Source organism: Netta rufina (assembly GCF_964035555.1).
Source record: "Netta rufina genome assembly, chromosome: 11".
NCBI lineage: Eukaryota > Metazoa > Chordata > Aves > Anseriformes > Anatidae > Netta > Netta rufina.
The window spans coordinates 12,135,838-12,158,085 of NC_140134.1; the positions used below are offsets into that span (position 1 = coordinate 12,135,838).

General features: G+C 38.7%; 1 protein-coding gene across 5 annotated transcripts in view; it reads left to right on the top strand.

Moving 5' to 3' along the window:
- Window positions 1-1,514: 1,514 nt before the first annotated feature.
- Window positions 1,515-22,248, top strand: part of SPPL2A (signal peptide peptidase like 2A) — a 28,659-nt gene continuing 7,925 nt past the window's right edge. For 2 of the 5 annotated variants that reach the window (XM_084293658.1, XM_084293657.1), the window contains exons 1-15: window positions 1,515-1,715; window positions 5,317-5,436; window positions 6,633-6,815; window positions 7,580-7,669; window positions 10,723-10,856; window positions 13,088-13,239; window positions 16,250-16,346; window positions 16,618-16,719; window positions 17,427-17,508; window positions 17,833-17,907; window positions 18,629-18,685; window positions 18,843-18,896; window positions 19,308-19,407; window positions 20,295-20,372; window positions 20,697-20,857. In XM_084293658.1, coding sequence (XP_084149784.1) covers window positions 1,662-1,715; window positions 5,317-5,436; window positions 6,633-6,815; window positions 7,580-7,669; window positions 10,723-10,856; window positions 13,088-13,239; window positions 16,250-16,346; window positions 16,618-16,719; window positions 17,427-17,508; window positions 17,833-17,907; window positions 18,629-18,685; window positions 18,843-18,896; window positions 19,308-19,407; window positions 20,295-20,372; window positions 20,697-20,857 — 1,539 coding nt within the window. In that variant the 5' untranslated portion in view covers window positions 1,515-1,661. Of the gene's footprint in view, window positions 1,716-5,316; window positions 5,437-6,632; window positions 6,816-7,579; window positions 7,670-10,722; window positions 10,857-13,087; window positions 13,240-16,249; window positions 16,347-16,617; window positions 16,720-17,426; window positions 17,509-17,832; window positions 17,908-18,628; window positions 18,686-18,842; window positions 18,897-19,307; window positions 19,408-20,294; window positions 20,373-20,696; window positions 20,858-22,248 lie in introns of those variants that run through there. The other 3 variants (XM_084293660.1, XM_084293659.1, XM_084293661.1) reach the window with 2 other exon arrangements.

Below are 22,248 nucleotides of genomic sequence, written 5' to 3' on the forward strand. Positions count from 1 at the left end.
ATACTACCAGGAATCTGATCTTGTGAGCAGCTACATACTTGCAATTCAAATTAAGCACCTCTTCCATGCCCTAAACACATCATCATACACATACCCTTAGCTCTTTACAGGATTTATTCAAGTAATCTGTATTCATCCGTATCAATCTCTTATCCAGATCTACTTAGATTTGGAAGAAGAGGCAGCAGACAGTGTAACATGTCATGGTTACTCTGACAACAGTACCGATATAGAAATACACAGATGGACAATGTACTAGCTGTCCTTTAAATACCAATTCTGTATGGAATATGAATTGTTAGCTGTGTCATGGTGTACCATTATCTTGCACTGTATAAGCACATGGAAATATTAGTCAGACTTTTGCAGCTTAGCAAATCTACAAGATGTATAAGTCTGTTTGTTTGTTGATACGTGAATGAATTGCAAATTGTCACTGGAAAAAAAAAAAAAAAAAAAAAAACAACACTTTACCTGTTACTGTCAGAGTAACTGTATCAATCAAAATACTGTTTGTTTGTTTGTTTGTTTGTTTTTTACAGGTATGTAAATGTTATTCTGATGTTTACACCAACAGAACAGCTTACTGAAAATTAGCCGTAATGTGGTGGGAAGTGTTCCCTGGAGATGCTTTATGTGGCACTGTCCTTAAATTCACACAGAGGGAAATATATATGTGCAAAACTTCCTTCTCCAGTAGTTAAAACTAATAACCAGTGTTAGTTTGTGACTAACTCAAGAAAAATGGCTTACTCTCTTGAGGCTTTCCCTTACTACTGATGGATTGTAGCTCACCACTCCTCTTAGAGGCTTTGCCTCTTATTTTTCATTTCTCCCATGTCCTCTCTCTCATGGCCACATCTTCTCCTTTCTCCAATAATCTTTCTTATCTTTGTTCTGCTTTCTTGTGTGTGCTGGGCTCAAGACAGGCCCGGGCCCTTTGGGTAGGGGTGGGAGGGGGCTGCCCAACCAGTTCTTAAAAGCCCTCAGTGAAAGACATTGCACAACTTCCTTAGCTGGTAAATCACTGAGCTGCTTCAGCGTGCCTCCTTCCTGCGAATCACGCTGGTTCCTACATCTAGTGCATCACAGTCCTTCTAGCAGTCATGGCCTGGAAAACACTTTTTAGGGCAAAAGGTGCCATTCCCTCACCCATTTGTCATGGGTCATGCTTTGCAGCCCACCCTCCCCCTCGCACTGCTCTCCCATGGCTCTGTGTCTGTGCCCGCTCATGCCAAAAGACTGAAGGGAGGCGACACACGTTTGTCTCCGGAGACTTGGGGCAAGCCCGACCGTCTCCTTCAGATTATGATGGCCGCGTTAGGTAACCAAAGCCCAACACCTCGGAGCCGCTAGGCAGAAACCAGCTGCTGCGAGCCCTGAGGACAGCACAGCGCCCAACCACGACCCAAAACGGGGGCGGGCAGCGCCGGCTCCTCACCACAGCCCCCTCCGAGCCCTCCCGAGCTGAGCGAGCCCGCGGGCAGCCGGGGACCTCCAGCGGCAGCGCCGCCCCGAGGCCGGGGCCAGCCGGCCTCACAGAGGGGCCGCGGCGTTCGGGCCGGCGGCTGCAGCCCCCAGCGGCCGCGGGGGACTGAAGAGGAAGTGAAGCCGCTCCGGGAGCCGGTGGCGCTGCGAGGCCCCGGCAGCGGCCGAGGAAGATGAGGGCTGCCGGGCTGCTGTGCGCCGCGCTGTGGGGCCTGCTGCTGCCGCCGGTAAGGGGCTGCGCCGGGCCGGGAGAGCTCGGGGAAGGCGGCGGGGCCGGGCCGGGCGCTGCCAACCGCCCCTTCCTCCGCGCGGTGCTGAGGGGGCGGCCTCCGGACCCGGCCCCGCAGCGTTGCGGGGCCGCTTTGGGTCGGGCCGAGGCGGTTGTAGCCCTCCCGAGCTGCCTGCCTGCGGCCGGGCCCTGCCCGGGTCGGCGCCCCGCCGCTCCCCTGCCCCGGCCCGGCCCAGTGAGGAGCGCTCCCTGGGCTCCCATTTTGGCAGGGGGGGGTCTAAGTCAGGCTGTGGATGGCTGGGGGAGAGCTTGTGGTGTGCCTGTGTTCTGGTTTTGTGTTTGTTCGGCCGTCCTGCGGGACGGTTTGGTCGCTTTACGGGGCGCCCTGGCAGCCTTTCCCCACATCCTGACGTGCGGTGCGCCGGGAGCCTGGTAGCTGCCCTGGTGCCTGCCTTCCCCTTCTGGCAGGGGAAATGGGGAAGTGAAAGCCTTCATAATCTGTTGAAGCCATGTAAATAAAGGGTATGCCACCATTAAGTACTGCTCCACTCAGGTGTCTGTTTTCTTTGTTTCTTGTTTTTTTAACATAATTTGTGCTTGTTTTGATAAGGCAGGATCCAGAGTACTTCCCTGTGTAGGCAGTCACAGTTTGATATTCACAACAGCAGACGTGGAGCACAATGGTTGTGTTTTGTTTTGTTTTGTTTGTTTGTTTTGTGTGTGTGTGTGTTTGTTTGTTGTTTTTGTTTTTTTAAATCACCTTAAGAATGGCATTGGGCGAAGTACCTTGTGTCCATCCTTGCAAAGTGCTCCCTTGGTCTTTGTGAGCCCTGTGCAGCTCTCATCAGCTGTATTAGGGTTTTCTCAGCAGTGCCATTACTCTCTGATCCTAACTCAATGGTTTGTTGCTGCTGACAGAGGAAAGGACTTTTCCTGCCTGCCTGTAAAACTCCAGGCCCTGTGTCCTGCCTTTTGTGCTCTACAAACGCTTCAATGGGCCGGTTCTGGCAGTGGTGAGCACTTAGGTCAGCTCCTTGAGCCTCAAGAGCAGTACCCTAAGAGTGACAAGGTGAGGAGATAGCGCTGATGTGTAGGGAAGGAGCGCTGCTGTCTGAGCACAGGCACTGGTTCCCCGGTCACAATGTCCCCAGGGAAGGAGTGTTTGTGTCGCAGTGCCAATAGCAGAACTGCAAGATGCTGCTTGTGCTGTTCATGCTTCGTTTTTTCTACCTTTCTACATTTCTCTGAAGTTCATGTTGTTACTTGCTACATACAAAATACTTTGTTCCTGTTCTGCACATTTGAGTTTCTTGTGTCTTATCTAGATGCTAAACGTGATGGGTGTTGTAAATACAGGCTTGGTTGGCTTGATCACTCTGTCCCCTGGTTCCCGTAACTTCAGGTGTTCTACATGATGGGGTTACCACTACACCTGTAAGTGGAACAGTCAGCCCAAGCTTATACCCCTACTGTGACTGGGGAATGTATTAGGAATAATAAGGATTAAGAGACACTATAAGATTTTATTTTATTTTTTTTCTGTGAAAGATGAGGAGTTACACAAGAACAGTTTAAAGGTGGTAAAGAAAGGAGGGAAATGAGAGAACCACTTGTCAAAAACAGGATGAAATCTGTTTGAAGGTGAAGGGCCATTGAGAATTGTCTGAACTTGAAAGTGAAAGTTGATGATATACCTTTACAGACAGCTGTTATGCCTTTATTTCAGGTGCAAACATTTTTATGCTGCAACAAGTCAGCCTATGGACAGGCCCTGTATCCCATCTAGTAGCCCTTATCTATTGTGAAACAAAGAAACTGTAGTAATTGTAAAACACTAAAAGTTCAGTAGGATGCAATATGACTTCAATAGGGATGTTCCAAATGAGGTGTAGCGTGTCATGTTTATCTCCCTGCCTGTGGCAGGGGGGTTGGAACTAGATGATCTTTAAGGCCCTTTCCAACCTGAGCCATTCTATTATTATTATTATTATTTTTAACTTCTAAACACTCTTTAGAGCAGCACCAGGGTAAACATCATGCTCTGGTATTCCCTCCCCCATCTTGTGAGCAAGAATTGTATTCTTCAATTCATCCCTAGAGCAGGGAAGCTTGCCAAACAAAACATGCGTATCAAATAAGCAAGTAATCACTTCTTTTAGACAGACTTGTGCTTGTGTGGCATTAACACTTGATTTTCTGGAGCACAGAAAATTCTTATTTTCCTTTGTGGAACAGAAAGAGCTTTCAATGGGTGGAAATGTCTGAGAGGTTTTGCACCTGTTAGAAGTTTTTTGCTTTTAATTTGCCATTGGTTTATACTTTCTGATGAGCACATTTGAGAGGAAAGCTCGATTAATTTTGTACTGGTCATAAATTATGGAACAATTTATTTTAGCTGACATAACTGTTGTATGTTAAACAGTTAATGTGCTCAGGCCCTCTGACACAGTTCTCCCAGCAGATGTTCACGCACTGTGGCAAATATAATGGATTCCTCTGAAGAAGGTTTCTTGCTATTCAAACCAGGCAGGCATAAACCTCAGAAACAATATCATCACATGTTTTTCTTTTCTTAGTAGGTCTCACTTGCTGTAGAATACTGATATGTTAGCCTGAGCAGAAATACTTCTGTAGCATTCATTGATTAGCATCGTACATCTGCCAAATATTTGGGATTTACCCCCCTAGCCATGCCTACTTTTAGCTTAGTATCTCAGTATTCTTTCAGACAAACCTGAAGTCTACAACAGGATTATTTTTTTTCTTTTTTTAATATATTGATACTTCCTGATGTTAAGGTCAGTCTTTCTCAAGAAAAAACAGTCAAAATGAGATCATCCAGCATTTTTCTTAGGGTGATGCTTGTTTGAGATACAAATAATGCTTATTGGTTTTCACTACTCTGCAGCTGTAACTACATCTAATCCTCAATCAGTTTGTTGATCCACATAGAAACCTGGCCTTTATTAATATATTAACACTAGGATAACTCATGTAATATACATTACTTTCATGTACTTACATATATAGTATACAAGTAGTACAGTGTTAGTGTATGTTAATCACTAAAATTAACAGAGGTTTTAAAATGTATATGTATTTTATAGTAAATACTAGAAATTATGTTACATGAGGGACTTTGAGAGTAATCTAATGAGATTACTCTCAATGAGAGACCAGGATTTCTTTAGACAAATTCTTTTTAAAGTACAGTAATTGGTCTCTGTGCTTAAAATTGTTTGATTAGAAACTATTCTAGGTATTGCCATGTAATACCTTTACTAGTAGGGGATATTCTAAATTCTGCAAACAGGCAAGGACTTTAATCCATTTTTCTATATCCTGTTTTAATGCCTTTCTATGTAAAATCATACACTTCTCTTGGAAAGTATAGGGTTCTGAATCTGACTAGCTCCTCACTAGTTTTCCATCCTGCTCCCCAGCTACCTCTCTATCATGAAACTATATTGTACAAGTAAGTTAAATGTATGTATATCATCTCTAAAAGCTCTTTCTCTTTCCTAACAGCTTTTTAGGAGAAGACCTGTATACTCATGGTCTAACCTTTGTTTAATTTGGAACACCTTGGTTTATTTCAGATAAATGCAGATGAGGGAATCCTGCACGCTTCTGGAAATGGTGTACCTCCAGTAACAAAGGATTACTGCATAGTTTACAATTCTAATTGGATCTCTCTTCCAGACAGTCTGAACAATGCTGTAAGTAAAGAGTCATATTTTCTAAGAGAACTACAACACGAGATAAGTGTGGGTCAGCTATAACTGGTCTTCACTTTTTTGGGTGTTAAATTGGTACTATACTGAATACTATTGCATCCTCCACCCACAGAAATGAAAGATCTCTGTGTACTAGTAGAAAGAGATCCATATAGCGAACGTTTCTGTACTGTAAAAAGTAAGTTTTTAAAGTTTATAAAGATGCTATTCTGTCTGTGCTTAAAACCAGATCTAAATATGATGTGGTTTTTTTTTCCTTTGGGTGTCAACAGTATATCCAAGTTTTAGATTTGAGAGTAAAATTCTTCTTTATTATAAAAACACATAAAAACACAAAAACACATAAAAATGTTGTAAACTTGTGAAAGATTTCTTTTATCAGTTTGTCAGTTTGCTCTCCCATTTAACTGTCTTGTAACTTTTCTTATGTGGTGAAAGAGGAGATATTTCAGATGATCTTGGGTGTGAGGCAGAAACAAATCTTTTCTTTAGGCATTCTTCCTATAAACAGGAAATACTTAATGTTTGGAAGTGATCAAGGCAGCAGTATTTTTCTCATTTCTCCTCCTTCCCTTCTGTCATTCATTAGCAGGTTTACTCAATGCAAAATGAAATAATTTGTCAGTCCAAACATCTTTGCTGTTTTACTTTGGCCACTGGGATGTCATGCCTAACTAAAGAAAACTGACAAGTTTAAAATCATTGTCAATCTTGAACTGAAACTTTTTTTTTTTTAAAGTAATACATTTTTAAGTTTGCCAACTGTTTCTGAACAGGTATTACACTTCAAAACTCTGGTTACATTATATCAGTTAGTGGTGGGTTGCTTTGTTTGTTTGTTGTTCCCCTGAAAAATCTGGAAATAACTTGAACTATATGCTGGATTCTCCAGAACTATAGGCAGTGATTTTTTCTACGTAGCCAGAGTTGTATGTTTGAATTACAACTGCTGGGAAACTGTACTTAGAACAGCCAGGTATTTTGGCTATATGATGTTCTAAACATCCTTCGGTATTGTCGGCTGTAGAAACTGCTGCCCTGATTTTATATTTCTGAATCCATTATTCCTTTCTGTTATGCCTCTTCCTGGCAAACCTTCAATTAGGGATAGTCTTACAGATAAGTTTGCATTATCAGATTTGCTTCTTTGATGCTTTCTGCTCCTCTTCTCTTTGCAGACTTTTAGGACTCTGGAAAACCTGACTTCTACAGTACTCTGCAATTCTTCTGAAGTTCCTTCTGGCTTAATGAAGGACAAAGCAGTTGTAGTGATGAGAGGAAACTGCACTTTTCTGGAGAAAGCAAGAATTGCTCAAAGATCAGGTGCTAAAATGCTGTTGATTGCCAGTAAAGCTAGGCTGGTAAGTTACAAACTATGATTTTCTTTTGTAGTAAAATAATATCCTATCTATTTGGTCCAAGTCATTGCTGTGCAGAGATAGCTCAGAAGTCCCAGAAGCAGGGGACTACAGGAATGTGTGGGATTCCAGCATGAGGTAACCTTCCCCACCGAGCACAGTGCTAGTGCTGCTGCCCTTCAAGGGACCAAAGGGGTCATTCTGAATTAGCTCTGTGCAATGCTGTGTTGCATCATCTAAAAGTATCCACAGCTGAACTTCTATCAAGCATTATTCTATAATGCTTGTCATTGTCATCCCATAATTTCAGCAAACTCTGAACTCCTCATCTTCTTAGATAATATTTTGTTTTAAACACATGACAAACGTAAACTATTTCATCCGAAGCTGGAAATAAAGAAGGTATGGAGATGCTACAGATACTTCTGCTTTTGTTGTTTTCCATTACAGCTGCAAAATATAAATACAAATATTTGCAATTTCAGAATTTGTGTGATTATCGTGAGGTTGTTTCCTATGCTTCTAAAACAAGTTTAAAAAACAAGTTTTGTTTATTCTTTATAATACTATAAAAGCACGGGACCTTAATGAATCCAGATGTGATGGTAACATCACCTGTTTTGACCAAAGTACATCTGTCTTCATTAATCCCTAGGAAAAGGAGATGAACTAGCTCAATTTTTCTTCCTACAAATTTACTGAAATTTAAAGGACAATCTGCACCTGTTTGGGCTCAGTACACTTACCACTAATACTTTCTGTTTTAGGCTCCTCCTTCAGATAACAAGACTGATTTTGAAAATGTGACTCTACCAGTTGCTCTTATAAGATACAATGACATTGTGGATATGCAGCTGGTAAGTAATATAATTTCAGCATGTTATGGTTTGTATAGACTTAGGTTTTTGATGAAATAAATAAAAATTAATATCAAACATGAATGTCTTCCTGATTTGGATGGGCATAGATAAAGATTCACAGAAGGGGATGGGTATTAAATCATGGAAAGACTTCCTTCTTCAAGTCAATTTAAGAGAATGTTTAATTAGAACACTAAGAATGGGACACAATAATGGTTGGAGGGTAATCTTAGAAATCTTCATCCTAAACAAGATAAGCACCCTTCCAGTAGACTTGTATAAAATTGCAGGTGCTTGGCAAATGTCAAGAACTATAGGCTGAGAGGGCTATTCCTTTTGCACAGAAACTAGAACAGCTGAACTTGTATCAAGCAGCATGATATTTTGCAAGCAAGCAGTACCTTATAAGGTTGGATCTTGAGGATATTGTGTTTTTGTTGTCTTTATAAGATCATAGGCTCTGTTTCTATAGCATGACAGCATCTGTTATACACAGGTTAGGTGGTATAGTTTGGTTTTCTGCTGATGAGTTCACGACGAGATGCCAAGTTTATGTCTTTAAAATCTGGCAGTTGTGGTATCTCCTACACTTGCAGGAGGGTTTTGTTGTGGTTTGTTTTTTCTTCTTTTAGTTTCTTCTTTTCCTTGATGTGTAATATTAGGATACAGAATGTTGCAGAAACTTTTAAAGAAAACTATGTTTTCTTGGGTGTGGAATTTTTGTTGGTGGTGGTTTGCTTTCTGTTGTTTTGTTTGTGTATTTAGTGTTAAATAGCTTTGCTAGGCAGGAGTTGCACTGCACATGTTTTCCTATGAATAGCAGAGGCTAGCAGTAACCTGTGTAGTTTTAGCTCCTTGGATTGAATTTGCAAGCTTGTTTCACCATTTCTGCTCTTAACCTTCAGAGCTGCCGTGGGAAGTTGGCTTAGGTAAGTATGTGAACTGAAACTGTCCCGAGATATCTGGGACTTTGGTTGTTTTCTCCTTTTTTATTTTTCCATTAAAGTTTGGTTCTTATAGAGCATTGATGTGACTTGAAGGTTTGCGGTAACACTCCTCAGTCTGCCATAATCACTGAAGAATACTGAGTTTCGGTTTAGGTTGTCCTCTTTCTTGAAACTTATTCATTCAAGGAAGCAAGCATTGTGTGTTTAGCTGAGTGATTTTTATATATGCCCTGCTAACTTGGGGGGCAGTTAGGGCAAGGTTAGATCCCTGATTTGTTCTAAAACTTCTCTGCATCACTTGATTGGCTAGTGTGGTTTAGTGTGGTTATCACACAGAATCGCTTCTGTGCAGCTAGAATAATTCAGCAAATAACTTTGCTAGTATACAAGTATGCCAGGTGATGTCTCATGCTGTTGTTGAATTGAGGGGGAAAATAATTTTTGTCTCAAAGAAACTGTCTTCATAAAAGTAGTAAGAAACAAAGCCTTGCCTACAAGTGATCCTTTCCTAGTTCTGATGTATTTTTTGCCATGGTTTTGTCATGTCACTGGCAGTAGCTGTTAGGAATGATATGTACTGCTTAGAAGCTGGCAACCGTAGTATTCTTCCTAGTACAGCTGCATGTTACATTTTAATGCTCTTTATGGCTTCCAATTCTCTCTTTTTAATTAGAAGAGAGAGACAGCACAGTCTGAGGGGAGCCAGTTGGTGTAAGCATTCTTTTTACTGTTTCTTAGAAAGTTTGAATTGGGTTTATGAGGAATCTTGTCAGTTTTAGAGGCCTTCTAGGAAGTGAGCTGCTCTCTTGCTGAGCTGTTACCTGATGGGCTGTATTTGGTTGTAGTGCTCTCTGTGGTAGCAGCTGAGATTTCAGAAGATTTCAGAAGTTTTCAGTGAAGAGCAGAACAAAATGAAATAACTGTTCTCCATTCTAATGTGAATTTTGCTTTATTAAATTCATGGAATTTAAAGGAAAAACTGGGATTAGATGTATTGGAGTTGAGTATGAAAAATATATAAGCCATTAGTTTTTTTCCTTTTGTCTTCCACCTACAGGGTATTGTAATTTGTTTGTTTGTTTTTCCTTTATCTAATGTTATATATCACTTCATACAGTAGTAGTGTTTTACCAACACTTAAATTTTCTTTCATGTTTTCTAAAAATGTGATTATCTGAACTGCCATAACTTGAGGCAAATGAATGATTGGCTTCTTTAGGCTGCAGTAAGGTTAATTCTGTTAATTCCTATTCAGTCTCACCACTGCCAATTTGATCTTCCTGTAGCCAAACTTGCCCGACGTGTTCATCTCTTCTTTCTTTATCCCACATCCCACTGTTAATAAATCTGTTCTACCACATCTCTGAAGTGTGTTTTCACTGCAGTGTTGCTTTAGGTGCCTTGACTTCAACAACAGCTAACCTTCCTCACTTTCTGTCAAATTGTCACCCTTTCTTTGTTTAAATCTCACCTTTCAGTCGCATCGAAGCATTTAAGTTACATGAAATTGCTTTTTTTATTTTTGAATCCATCTCAAGTTGTGTTTGTGAAAAATTATTTTTGAATCTTTCTGTCACCATGAGTTTTTACTGTGTCCTGTCTGAAGCATCTTGTCTTTATCTGCGCTGAGTTTTGTGGCCTCAATAGCTAGAGGCAGACCTCTACTCATATCTCAGTGGACCTGTGAGTCTGTATTTCAAGGTAATTGACTCCAGATATGCCCTCCTGCAGAACCTAAGTCTTTGGTAGCACATGGTATATTTGTGGGATAAAAAGCATTTGGGTTAGGGGTAGGTACAACTTCTCAGAAGCATTGAAAGATTGCAAAGAAGTACCGTTTTCCCTTGTGGTATCCATATTTACCACAGCAGTAGTAATAAAGCTGCTTTCTAACCTGGTTATCTGGGAAGGTGGCATGGTAGACACTGCATCTTTACAATGACCAAGACAAGAATATGGGATATGTTATGCAGTAAGTTGAAAATGTCCTTGTTACCATTGTGTAGGGTTAAGAGCAGGAAATCGTGTTGTGTGCCTTGTTGGAAATTAAGCAGTATAATTTCGTTCTTGTCTTTATGAAGTAATTTGTATGTTCTTTTTCAGACTCTCGGAAATGACATTAATGTGACTCTATATTCACCGCCTTTGCCGGAGTTTGATTGCAGTATGGTTGTCATCTTCCTAATTGCTGTGTTCACTGTGGCACTAGGAGGCTACTGGAGTGGAGTAGCAGAACTGTAAGTCTGCACGACAGAACTGCGTATATTATGTGGACTACAAGTTTTGTGAAATCTCTAGTTATGATTAGTAAGACATGATTTATTTTTTTTTTTAGGTGATTGAGGTGCAATTAGATGCTTAAGCTTCTTGATCATCTATGTAACCTTTAAAAAATAACAAAACTGTTGTGACCTAAACTGCTTAGGGTTTTCCGCTTAAAATCATGAGTCTTTGATAACAGTATTTCTGGATGAGAAGAGTCTGAAGACAGGTTTGACAGGCATGCAAGAAAACATAACATAATGTATACTTCCCTTTCTACTTTCCTGGTGTCTTCCTCTGCTCTATCTCTCAGTAGGTCTTCAGGGAACCCTAAGCAATAGGTTGTAAAAGTTCCTGAGTGATAATGCAGCTCTTGGCAGGATGAGTGAGAGTTAATGTTGTGACATCGGAATATTCCATTATCCGTGAAAAAATACGCATTTTAGCGACACCTTTAAAATCCAGTGATCTAGGAGGTACAACTGTAAACGTCTGCACTGGAGACCTGTACAAGTGCCTTGTTCCAGCTGGCTGAGCACCACCCAAGAGGATGTCTCCGTGCCACAGCCCTGTCACTGGCAGCACTGGGGAGCACAGCTTGGTTGTGTCTGGGTGGCTCCAGCCAAAGTCCACCTAGGCTTATCTGCCTCAGCTGTGTGTGTTATCTGGCAGCAGAGCTGGGGCAGTAGCAGCTCTGGGACTAGGCAGGGGAAATGAGACATAAGGGTGTGTGTGGTATAGCTTGTGGCAAATGCAAGGAAACAAGCTGGTAAGAGAGGTTTCTGCACAGTGTTGGGAGAGTGTGCAGCTTTGTTTAGTGAAGTGAAGCACAGTGGGTTCACAGAACTGGTTTTACTTTGGGGTTGAACTGGTTGTAGCTGGTCTTTCAGAGCATGGTATTATCCTGTAGCATTTCTTGGATGTCTGTGCACACGCAATGTGCCAGTCAGTGTACTTTACAACAGAGAACAGGAGATTTAGGTAGTAGTGCTTTGTTCCCCACAACAGCAGGGAGTGGATTGTATGTGATAACTGCGCCTTCCTCTTTCCCACTAGTTGTTATGCAAATATTAAGTGATTTTTTTTTTTATTTTAAGATTAAAGAAATAGAAGGGGGGATTCTTTTTTTAAAGGCTAGATTATGCTTCTTTTTTACCCTACAGTGCTTCAGGGCGTGGCTGCACTGAATGCTAAAATAACAAAATGTGATGCTGTTTCCCATATTGGGGAAAAAAGTCCTAATGTAATTACATTAAATCTGTTAGAAGTGTACTTTCATAAGTCTAGGGTGAGTTTTTTTTTAAGCTGCTTATTCAAAGCATGTTCTCTGAGAAGGTGATTCATCTAACAAAGTGTCTTGCTCCTATGGGCTTTTTTCTTTTGAAGGTAGTTGTTTCAGTGCTGAATTCAGCATTTTGTAGGTAGGCCCTGGGGTTTGTCAGGAACACGCTATCTGATGGGCAAGTTTCACTAGCACCTTTACTTAAAGAGTAGTAGGGCTGTCTGCTCAAAGAACAGAGTAAAACATAACAATTTGGCTCCTGATTTGGATGGTGTGGTATAAATACGGAGTATGTAAGCACAGAAATCTTACTTCCGGTGAACATGCAAAATGTCTCGTTTAACACACACACACACGTTCATTTACTCTGTAATTATGGGGTATAAAGGTAAAAGAATTAGTCATTAGCTAGTTTCATTCTGCTAACATGAGGTGTTTTTGCAGATGCTCAGTGTTATATAATTGAGGTTTTAAACACATGGATTTTAATTTTTCACAGAGATTGACTACATTTAGCCCAAGATACTTTGTAGTCAGAGGTGATGTGCTAACAAAGCTGAGTACGTGCATCCTGAAAAGAGGTTAAGAGTTTTTATATTGGACAGCTTTTCCTCACGCCGATCAGGATTTTGATTGGGAATTCTCATTAAAGTTGGCAATCCCAGTATTGTTGGAAAGGAGGGCAGTTAAGAATCTTTTCCTTGTGATCTATGCTAAGCTAGAAGTGCACATCTCCATCAAAAAAAAATGGAGAGAAACTCAAACAAAAAGCATACCATTTTTTCTGAAAAGCTTGAATTCTGATAATAATAAGATTTAGACCTAAATGCCGTCAGTCAAAATGATTTGTAATAAAAAATTGTGTTTGTAGTAAAAGTTTTCCATAATCTCTCATCTGAAGTAAGTGTCATTTTCTTAATACAGTGAGAATTTGAAAGCAACAGTAAGTCCTGGGGAGAGAGAAACAAGACGGAAAAAGGAAGAAAATGTTACTTTCACTCCTCTAACTGTTATCTTGTTTGTCGTCATCTGTTGTGTAATGCTGGTCTTACTTTATTTCTTCTACAAGTGGCTAGGTAAGAAAGAAAGGATAATCTCCTTTGTCTTTTTTTTTCTGCATAATTTTAAGTGTCTAAGTCTGAAAAGCTAGATTTCTAAACTAAAATTAATGTAACTTTGTTAATTGTACTGTACATCTATGAGTAGAGGGTTGAAAAGATGTAGCTGCTAATTAAAAAAGAAGGAAGAAGCTTTCTTCTACTGCCTTAGAGTCTGCCTGGATGGTGCTTATTCTGAGTGAAGTAATGTGGAGGAGAGGTGACTGGTGACTGCCAACAAAAAAACAAAACCCACAAACAAAAGTAAATGATATATGCTGATGTTTTTAGGAGGATGACAATGACACTTTAATAGTCTTTAGAGTAAAAGATTTTTGGGGGTATCGCAACATTGACCTTGAGTTTGTGGTTGCAGTGCCCTAATTGAAGTATCAAGCTAAATGGCATTCATTCCCGTAATGGAATAAACTGAGGCATACTAGCAATAAGGCAATTTCTTGAATGATGCAATTCCAGTAAAACTTAGTTTCCAAACTGTTGACTTTTTTTTCCTCCTGCCCTCAAATTATGCAACCAGAAAGCATGTACTGTTTTAAATCACACTTCTTAGTGTGAACAATGTGTCTTTCATTCTGAAAGCTTCCTGAATTCACTCTTTCCAATAATTTGTTACCAGGTTACCGTCCTTCTTCTGCAGAAGAAACTTCACCACGCTGACTTCTGATTTTGTTTATATTTGGTTAACTTGATTCTATGGTCATTGGTACCTTGGCTAAACATGTCACAAAAAAAAAGACTGATGAATCTTTTAATTTTATTAAAAGGTTTAGCTTAAAAACTTCCTGTTTACTCCTAGTTTCAGGTGAATTTTTGGAAGAAGTGATGAAAAAGGTCTCTTAAAGGAGAAAGGGAGAGGGGACTGGAGTGAAGAATGAGGCCTCTTAAAGGAGGGGAAATGAAAAGGATAAGTTAGTTGGGGACAGGAAGAAATGTGAAGGGTTCAAAGCAAATATGTAACAGATTTTTGTGAAGAAGCCTTAGTGTCTGCACTTTGAAGCAGACACAAGCCGTTTCCATGGTATGGCAAGCTGTCCTATGGGAAAATTCTGCGTATAATTACATGTAAAACCAAACAACGATAAAACCCCACTGTGTTGTTGTGATCACTATAGTGTGTGAACGTGAGTCCTAATATCAATACTTGGAGACAGCATCGAGTAGTCAGTAAAGCTAGAAAAATTCACTTGCTGCCAGCTTCTCTGTGTAGACTAAATCCCAGATCTTTATAGGTTTCTAGGGTTCCTTGCATATTTTATGTCTAAACTTAAATAACAACTTAAGGTTTGGGCTGTTTTCTTGTTTTTATTTTGTTATTGCTGGTATAATGCCTTTCTGGCGCTGGAATGAATTCTGAGCAGGTCTGTGTTAACATAAAACTCAAAATCTGAAGGTACTACTCATATTAAACCAGAGGGTGTGGAGGAAAAGCAAATAGTTTTTTAAAAAAATCCAGACACTCCCTCAGGTTTTCTTGCTTTTATTGGTTCTGTTGCTATCTTGGGTTCACTTACAAAAGTGCTCAACCTTTTATAACTTTACAGATGGAAAAGTATTAAAAGGGTATGATCTTTAAAGAAATCACAATGGCATAGTGCTTTAACACCTTGCAGTACTACAACAGAACTATCTTGAATGTACAAACCAGAATTTCCACAAGTACGGATAAACTTTTGTTACAAATATACCATAATCATGGTCTTTAAAGCAGAACACCACTACTGACACAATTGTGCATTTTTTGTTGCTGTACTAGAGGTGCTAAGTGCATTTGCTTAAAGCAGTAAATTTAAATTTACTTCACCACCTGTAGCTTAATTTTGTAACTGAAGCACCAGAGGGGGTGTTACCAGCAAAAAGCTGCTGCTTTGCTCCCCTGCAGTGGTGTGGGGGAGAGCATCAGAAGGGCAAAAGAGAGTAAACTCATGGGTTGAGATGGGGACACTTTAGTAGGTAAAGTAAAAGCTGTGTACACAAGCAAAGCAAAATGAGGAATTGGAACAACGCTTCCCATCGGAAGGGCAAGTATTTGGCTACTTACAGAAAAGCAGGGCTTCATCATGTATAATGGTTATTTGGAAAGACAGACAACATTACTCCAAATGTCCTGGGGACTTCCTGTACACCCTCAGCCTATTTGCAGGTTTGCAGCGGTGTGTTATCAATGCTGCCTTGGTCACCAATCCAAAACATAGCACTGTAGGAGATGCTATGGAGAAAATTAACTCTATGCCAGCCAAAACCAGTACACCTGTCTTGCCTATTTTTCAGTAAATTCCCTATAGATGTTAGAGTCAATTTCTAGCCAGACCTTTGTTACAATAAAACAAAAACAAAAAAAACATGTAAAAAACTGTTTTTATTGTCCACCTGTATTTCAGGGTGCTTAGAATAGGCAGTATACCCTAAGTTGGAACTCAGTGTATGAAGTCTCTTCCCAAGGAGGTGGTTCCTAGCTAATCAGAAATTTTGGAAGGTGTATAGTATCTTAAAATGCTATTTAAATCATCAGTCAGAGCTAGAGATTGCTGAAATTTTTATACATTAGCAGACAAGATGACTACAGATATAAATTTGAAGTGAGGAGTAAGTATTATCAGTAATCGAGAAAGCTGGCAGTTGTAAAAGAGCACTTCAGTTTTAAACATAAACAAAGAAAAGTATGTGAAGGCAGTATCAGACCACTTTTCCCCTTAAATAAAGGAAAAAAGAGTGCTTTTTTTTAAAAAATAAAAAATAAAAATATTAAAAATTCAGGTCTTGAAGAGAACTCTTTTCATGGAAGAGACATTTCAGAATCTAGCACTATGCGGTGATCTGTAACTAGGGTCTCCAATGACAGTGTACCAAGTAGCACTATAGCTGTAAACAGTTTAAATCATATGTACATCCTTGTGTTTGATACCTGTTTGCTGTATTTGCTCCCATTGTATTTTGTCACTGATTCCTACCACCCATTCTTTTTATCTAGTATATGTTATAATATCAGTCTTCTGCTTGGCATCTGCAACGAGCCTGTACAACTGTCTTGCTGCACTAATCGGAGAAATACCATTTGGACAGTGCAGGTATTGGACACCTTTCAATTCTTAAAAGGTTTCTTTTGTTGTTTTTTTTTTTTCTTGTTGCTACTAGAGGTGGTGTGAAAACATGAGTGTAGTTTGATAAAGTCTGCAGTTGGAAGAATAATGCCACCCACTTGAGTGCTGATGAAACAAAGGGGCGGGAGAGGGGGGTCTCTGGATGAGAACACTTTGTCAGCTTAAGGACCTGTGACAGCACAGGCAGGTATTTTGGCTGTTTTATTCTTTCTTTTTAATTTAATTATTTTTCTTTTAGAATTACGTGTTGCAACAAAAATATTGAAGTGAGGCTTATCTTTCTCGCTGCATTCTGCATAGCAGCAGCTGTTGTTTGGGCAGTGTTTCGAAATGAAGATAGGTAAGTGGTGCATTCTAACTTGAAAGGGTAATATGAATAAACGTCCTCAAAAACCCTTCTCATCTCATAACACTTTCTGGCACATGGCGTCCTTCTAAACTACGATGCCTATTTAAAAAAAAAAAAAGTCATAAGTATTTATGAAGCTTAATAAGTATGGGAGTAATAGAGAACAAAGCTATACAAATGAACTGTGTGGCAATTTGAAGTTGCAAAAAATTTTGAAGATGAGGAAGAACTAGCTTGATTGCTAATGATCACCATAGTGGAAAAAAGTGCAGAAATGGTAATATAAGCATGAGACCCTAAATAAATATTATAGTAGAATCCTAAGAAGCATCATGAGCCACACGGTAAGCAGGGCTTCCAGTCAACAACATGTGTTGAGCAAGTGAGCAGTCGTACAAGGGAATGGCAAGACCCTGCTGTAGCCTCTGCTGTACTCATTTTCTCTGAGCCACACTGACAAAGAACAGTTACCAACTTATGATCAGAGGCTAGTGAAAATTGTTGATCTTGAAACTAGTGTTTTTGTGGTATTGGTAGCAATACTTTAAAAAAAAAAAAAAAAAAAAAGGAAAAGAAAAACACCTTGTTTTCAGTTCCCTTTTGCAATTTTGCTACCTACAGAAAAATCTAAAAAAATCATTATACTTAAATACCAGCAGTAAGTTGGACAACGTGTGAAAGTGTGTTCTTATATTTAGGTGGGCTTGGATTTTGCAAGATATTTTGGGAGTTGCTTTCTGCCTAAACTTCATCAAAACACTGAAAATGCCCAACTTTAAGGTACTGTAAATTGCATATTTTAAAGTATTTTAATGCCACATGTATAAGTTTAGCATCAAGAAGTAAGTTTTTAATACTCAAGAAGTATTGGAAAACAATAAATTTGCACAAATTTTAATTATAATAGTTATTTTAAAAAATATTCTAATGTTATGCTGGAGTAGAAACCTTGGTGTAGTGTGGGTTTTTTGTTTGTGTTTTGTTTTTTTTTTTTTTCCTTCTGATTCTTTCTTTATTTTTTAATGTGGTGATACAGTAAGGGTACCAAAATGTAATTATGCAGTCTTTGAAAACCCGTGATATTTTTTTCTCTCTCCTTTCCAGTCCTGTGTGATACTACTAGGCCTTCTCCTTCTCTACGATGTGTTTTTTGTCTTCATAACACCATTTATCACGAAGGTATGTCCATGAATTTCTCTTGAAAATCAAAATGATTGTGGCAGCATTTTTGTCAGATGACTGGTTTTTTCAGTATTCTTGATGCAGAAATGCTGTCTTCCTTTTCTTTTTTCCTGTTCAAGGCAGCAGTGGTTTAAATTTCTGCCTTGCAAGGACCATAGATCATAATGCTTGCATAGGTATGATAAATTTTGTTAAATGAACAATTCTCCAGCGGTCTTGTGGCCAGAAATATCCTGTCCCCATTTGTGTGACAGGGTGATGACTAGCAGTGACTGTTCCCCAGTTTTCTTCCTCCTTTTGCTTTCGACATCCTTTTATGGAACACTCTCTAGTACTTTCTTGCAGTGCTGATTTGCAGTGTAGTATGAACTGTATGCAAACATACTTTCTTCTATTTGGAAGCAGAAAGGTCACGTCAGAAAAAGCTAACACAATTTTATCTAAACACCCAGCTACACCTGGTGGGTTTGTGTTGGTTTTTTGTTTGTTTGTTTTTGTGTGTGTGTGTTTTGTTTTTGTTAATCATTTTAGACTGGACTACGTGTTTTAAATGTAAAACAATACTGTATAACACTATTATATTAATGTATTCCTTTTGACATTTGGGATTTTTCCAATCCTGAATTGTAAGATGAGGTGCAAGAAGTTTTTTGTAAATGTAGTATGAATGTTTTGATATATTAAACCACTAACTTTAGAAAAATAAACTGAATTTCAGAATGGGGCAAGTATAATGGTTGAAGTTGCAGCTGGTCCCTTTGGAAACAGCGAAAAGGTATGAATAGCTGTTTTAATATGTGTAACATACCAATACTGACATTTTGTAGCTAATTCATAGCGTGCTTTTCAGCATAACTTTCTCACAAAATATAGCCAGCTTTTGCTATTTTCTTTTAAGTATTAAATACCTGTTGACTTGGGTTTGATCCTAGAATGATGGAAACTTGGTGGAAGTCCCTACTGAACGCTCAGCTCCCCATGAGAAAGTAAGGATTGTATTTCAGATACTGGATTTTTAAATCATTCCCTCTGAAAAGATTATTCTTTTGGGGAAAACCTGACTATCCAAATTTCTCTTCAGGGCCTGGATATCAATACTGTATAGTTAGGATAATAATCCAGACTTGCTATTCTCATTGTATGGTTAAAAATAACTTAAGACAACATGTGGCGTGTACATATTATTTGTAAATCTGAAATTCTAATTTACATATTGCCTTAAGCTTTATCCACTCTTTGTGATGGTTTCTGGTTTTTACTTTAGGTCCTACCTATTTCGAAGTCATGAGTTATGATAAATTAATGATATTTAAACTGTTTATTCATTAAAAAAATATCCAAAGTACCAGGATGCTTTATATTAGATTTATGTGGGCTTGTGAAATACTGTTTTACAGTTACCTGTGGTTATTAGAGTGCCTAGACTTGAATACTCTGCAGCGACATTGTGTGACATGCCATTTTCTTTGTTGGGTTTTGGAGACATTATTGTCCCAGGTGAGCAGATGTCTTTGGCAATTGTAATTTAGGATTAAATATTTCTTGGTTTTGATTCTCAACTGACTTATGAGAGGGATTATTCTGCAAAGCATTTTCTAAATCAAATACAGCAGTTTGTATTGATTTGTTAGTGTGGAATACAAGAAAAGCCAGAGTATAAGAAAGGTTGGTGTGCTACAGTCTACTTAAATAATGAATGTTGTTTTGCTTTTCTTTAGTGTTGTGTTTTGTGAAAATACAAGTCCCACAGATAAATCCAATTGTCAGTGTTAATGAAATCTTATTAAAATCTCACTGAAAGCAAGTATTTTGTGACTCATAGCATTATTGCGTCATAAACTATGAAATTAGAGGTGAGGTCATGGAAAATGTTTTGTCAAATTTTTCTACCTTAGAAGAGCTGAATTTTGCCATAGCTGAATAGCTGAGTGTTGGGCAAATTACTTAAGTGCAAAGCTCCATCTCGTGACAAGACTGCTCTCCCTTTTTATTGTGATCTGTACTGAGGCAAAATTACTGACTGTTACGAGTGAGCATTAAAATCCTATTGAAGATAAGTATTAAAAATAGGTGTTACTCTTCTGTATTAGTGCCTTCAAAATTGAAAGTAGCACAAAATTCTTAGCTTGCTTAAAACAAACAAACAGAACCTTCTAATACCACCCTTTTTAGCATATTTGCATTGTGGTTTTGATTTTCAGTACTTAATGCAGGATTTCTGAAACTGGTTCTTGGCTTTACAGAAAAGAATTGAGAAGAAGATAATGCACAGTAATGGGAAGTCTTAGTATAATTTCTTCTTATGCTGCTTTGATTTGGAAGATTGGGTAGAAAAGAATTCATGGCTACATGTTTCATTAAACCATTCTTTTTCTTTGTTCAAGGGCTTCTGGTTGCCTATTGTCGAAGATTTGATGTTCAAACAAGTTCTTCTTCTGTATACTACATTTCCTGTACAATAGGTAAATCATGATTTTTCAGCTATTTTAATCTTCATCCCATTTTTTTTTTTAATGGCAGAACTAGATAGCTTTCTCCAGGTAAATGTTCAGTGTTGTCAAGAATCTCTTTATAATCTTCTTAATGTGCCTGCTCGTACTTCAAGTGAGTGTTCTTCATGATAGTTAGTTGCTTTGAGAAAGCTTGCAAAAATACATAGCAACCTATTGTCCCTCCTTACTTCAATTAGATCAGCAAGGTACATACTAATTAAAGAAAAGTTTTTTTCGCTTACTACAATAGTTATTTCATTTAAAAATATACTTGCTCTTGATCGTGTTTTATAGCTTATGCCGTTGGTATGGTGCTGACTTTCATTGTTCTGGCATTAATGAAGATGGGACAACCTGCCCTTCTCTACCTTGTACCATGTACACTCATTACTAGCTCTCTTGTTGCTTGGAGACGCAAAGAGATGAAGAAGTTTTGGAAAGGAAGCAGTTACCAGGTAGGTTGGATGTCCTGAATATTTTATTGTTAGTAATTACTTTCTGTATTTGTTTCTGTAAGTACTTGGTAATACAAGCACTCTATTTTTTCCTCTAGTTTTAATGTTGATTAGTCTCAGAAAGAATAATCAGAAAGTCGTGACTCTTAGAAAATCTTAGCGTAGTAGTTGACGTGACAAAATGAAGCTTAAGGAACCTGAAATATCTGGTTCAGTAATCATGGAAGAAGGTCATTTATTCAGTTGTTTTTTTCTTTCTTTTAAATGTATTTTGTGTGTGTTTTAACAGTGCTTATCTATCATCTTATGTGGTATATAATATCTGAATTGCAGATGTGATTTCAATCAGCAATAGTAGTCCTGTGTTAAGAGTCAGTTCAAAAGTTAGTGATGGACTAGAATTTTAGAGACTAGTTTCTGTGCATCATTGGTGTCTTACATTGTCAGGATGATATGGAGCATTCAGCAAAAAGATTTTGTGTGCTTATGTAACTGTATCCCAGCATGCACATACACACCATGTTCAGGTATACTGCAGTTCACCTTTGGTCATCTCTAGCACTACCCAGGAGCAGTAGTACTTAAAATCCCACCAGCCATCTGCCTCCACCTGTTGAGATGAGTACTTTCCTCCTGATCTTGCCATAGCAGTGGTAACTGTATGAGTTAGCCCCTGAGAGCTGGCATTTATTGTAAGATAGTCAAACTTCAACATTACTCTATATTTATTATTAGAGACCTGAAGTCCTTAATAGTTAGTTCAGAAATTATCTCCTGTATCTCTCTGTGTTGAACTCGGCTCAGAGAATGGATAGGGTTTGTTGTCAAAGTTGATGGTGAAAAGGAGCAGCTTTTGCTTTTGTTCAACTTCTGGATTGCAAAGCTGAGGCAAACAGTGGAAGCCAGGTGGTGGTAATTTCTGTAAATGTAAAACTGCAGTTCTGCAATTCCTAACGCATTACAAATTAAGCATTGCCTTTTGTTGATGTAACTGATATTCTGCACCTGCGTAAGCTGAAGTCTAAGTCTCAAATTGCTTTGGAGAAGATCTTTAACTAATACCTTGTTTCTTTGTCAACAAAAAGAAGTCTTCTCCTTTCATAGAAGCAAATAGATGTGTTTCTCTGTAGGTCAGAATTATTCTGGTTTACCATGCATTTGTATATAAATCAATGATTGCTATTCTGAAATAAATTGTTACATGTCAAAGTTCAGTAACTCTGGGACTGTTGGAGAAATAAGCTTCACTATTTATTTTCCTCACGAGTTCTGAGTAAGATTGGCCTAAGTAAACCTGGCAAATCTCATAAGCAACAAAAATTTCTTGCACTTCTCATAGTAAAACTCATACTTGGAAGAATTATGTTGCCATAGTAGTTATTTCATGTCCT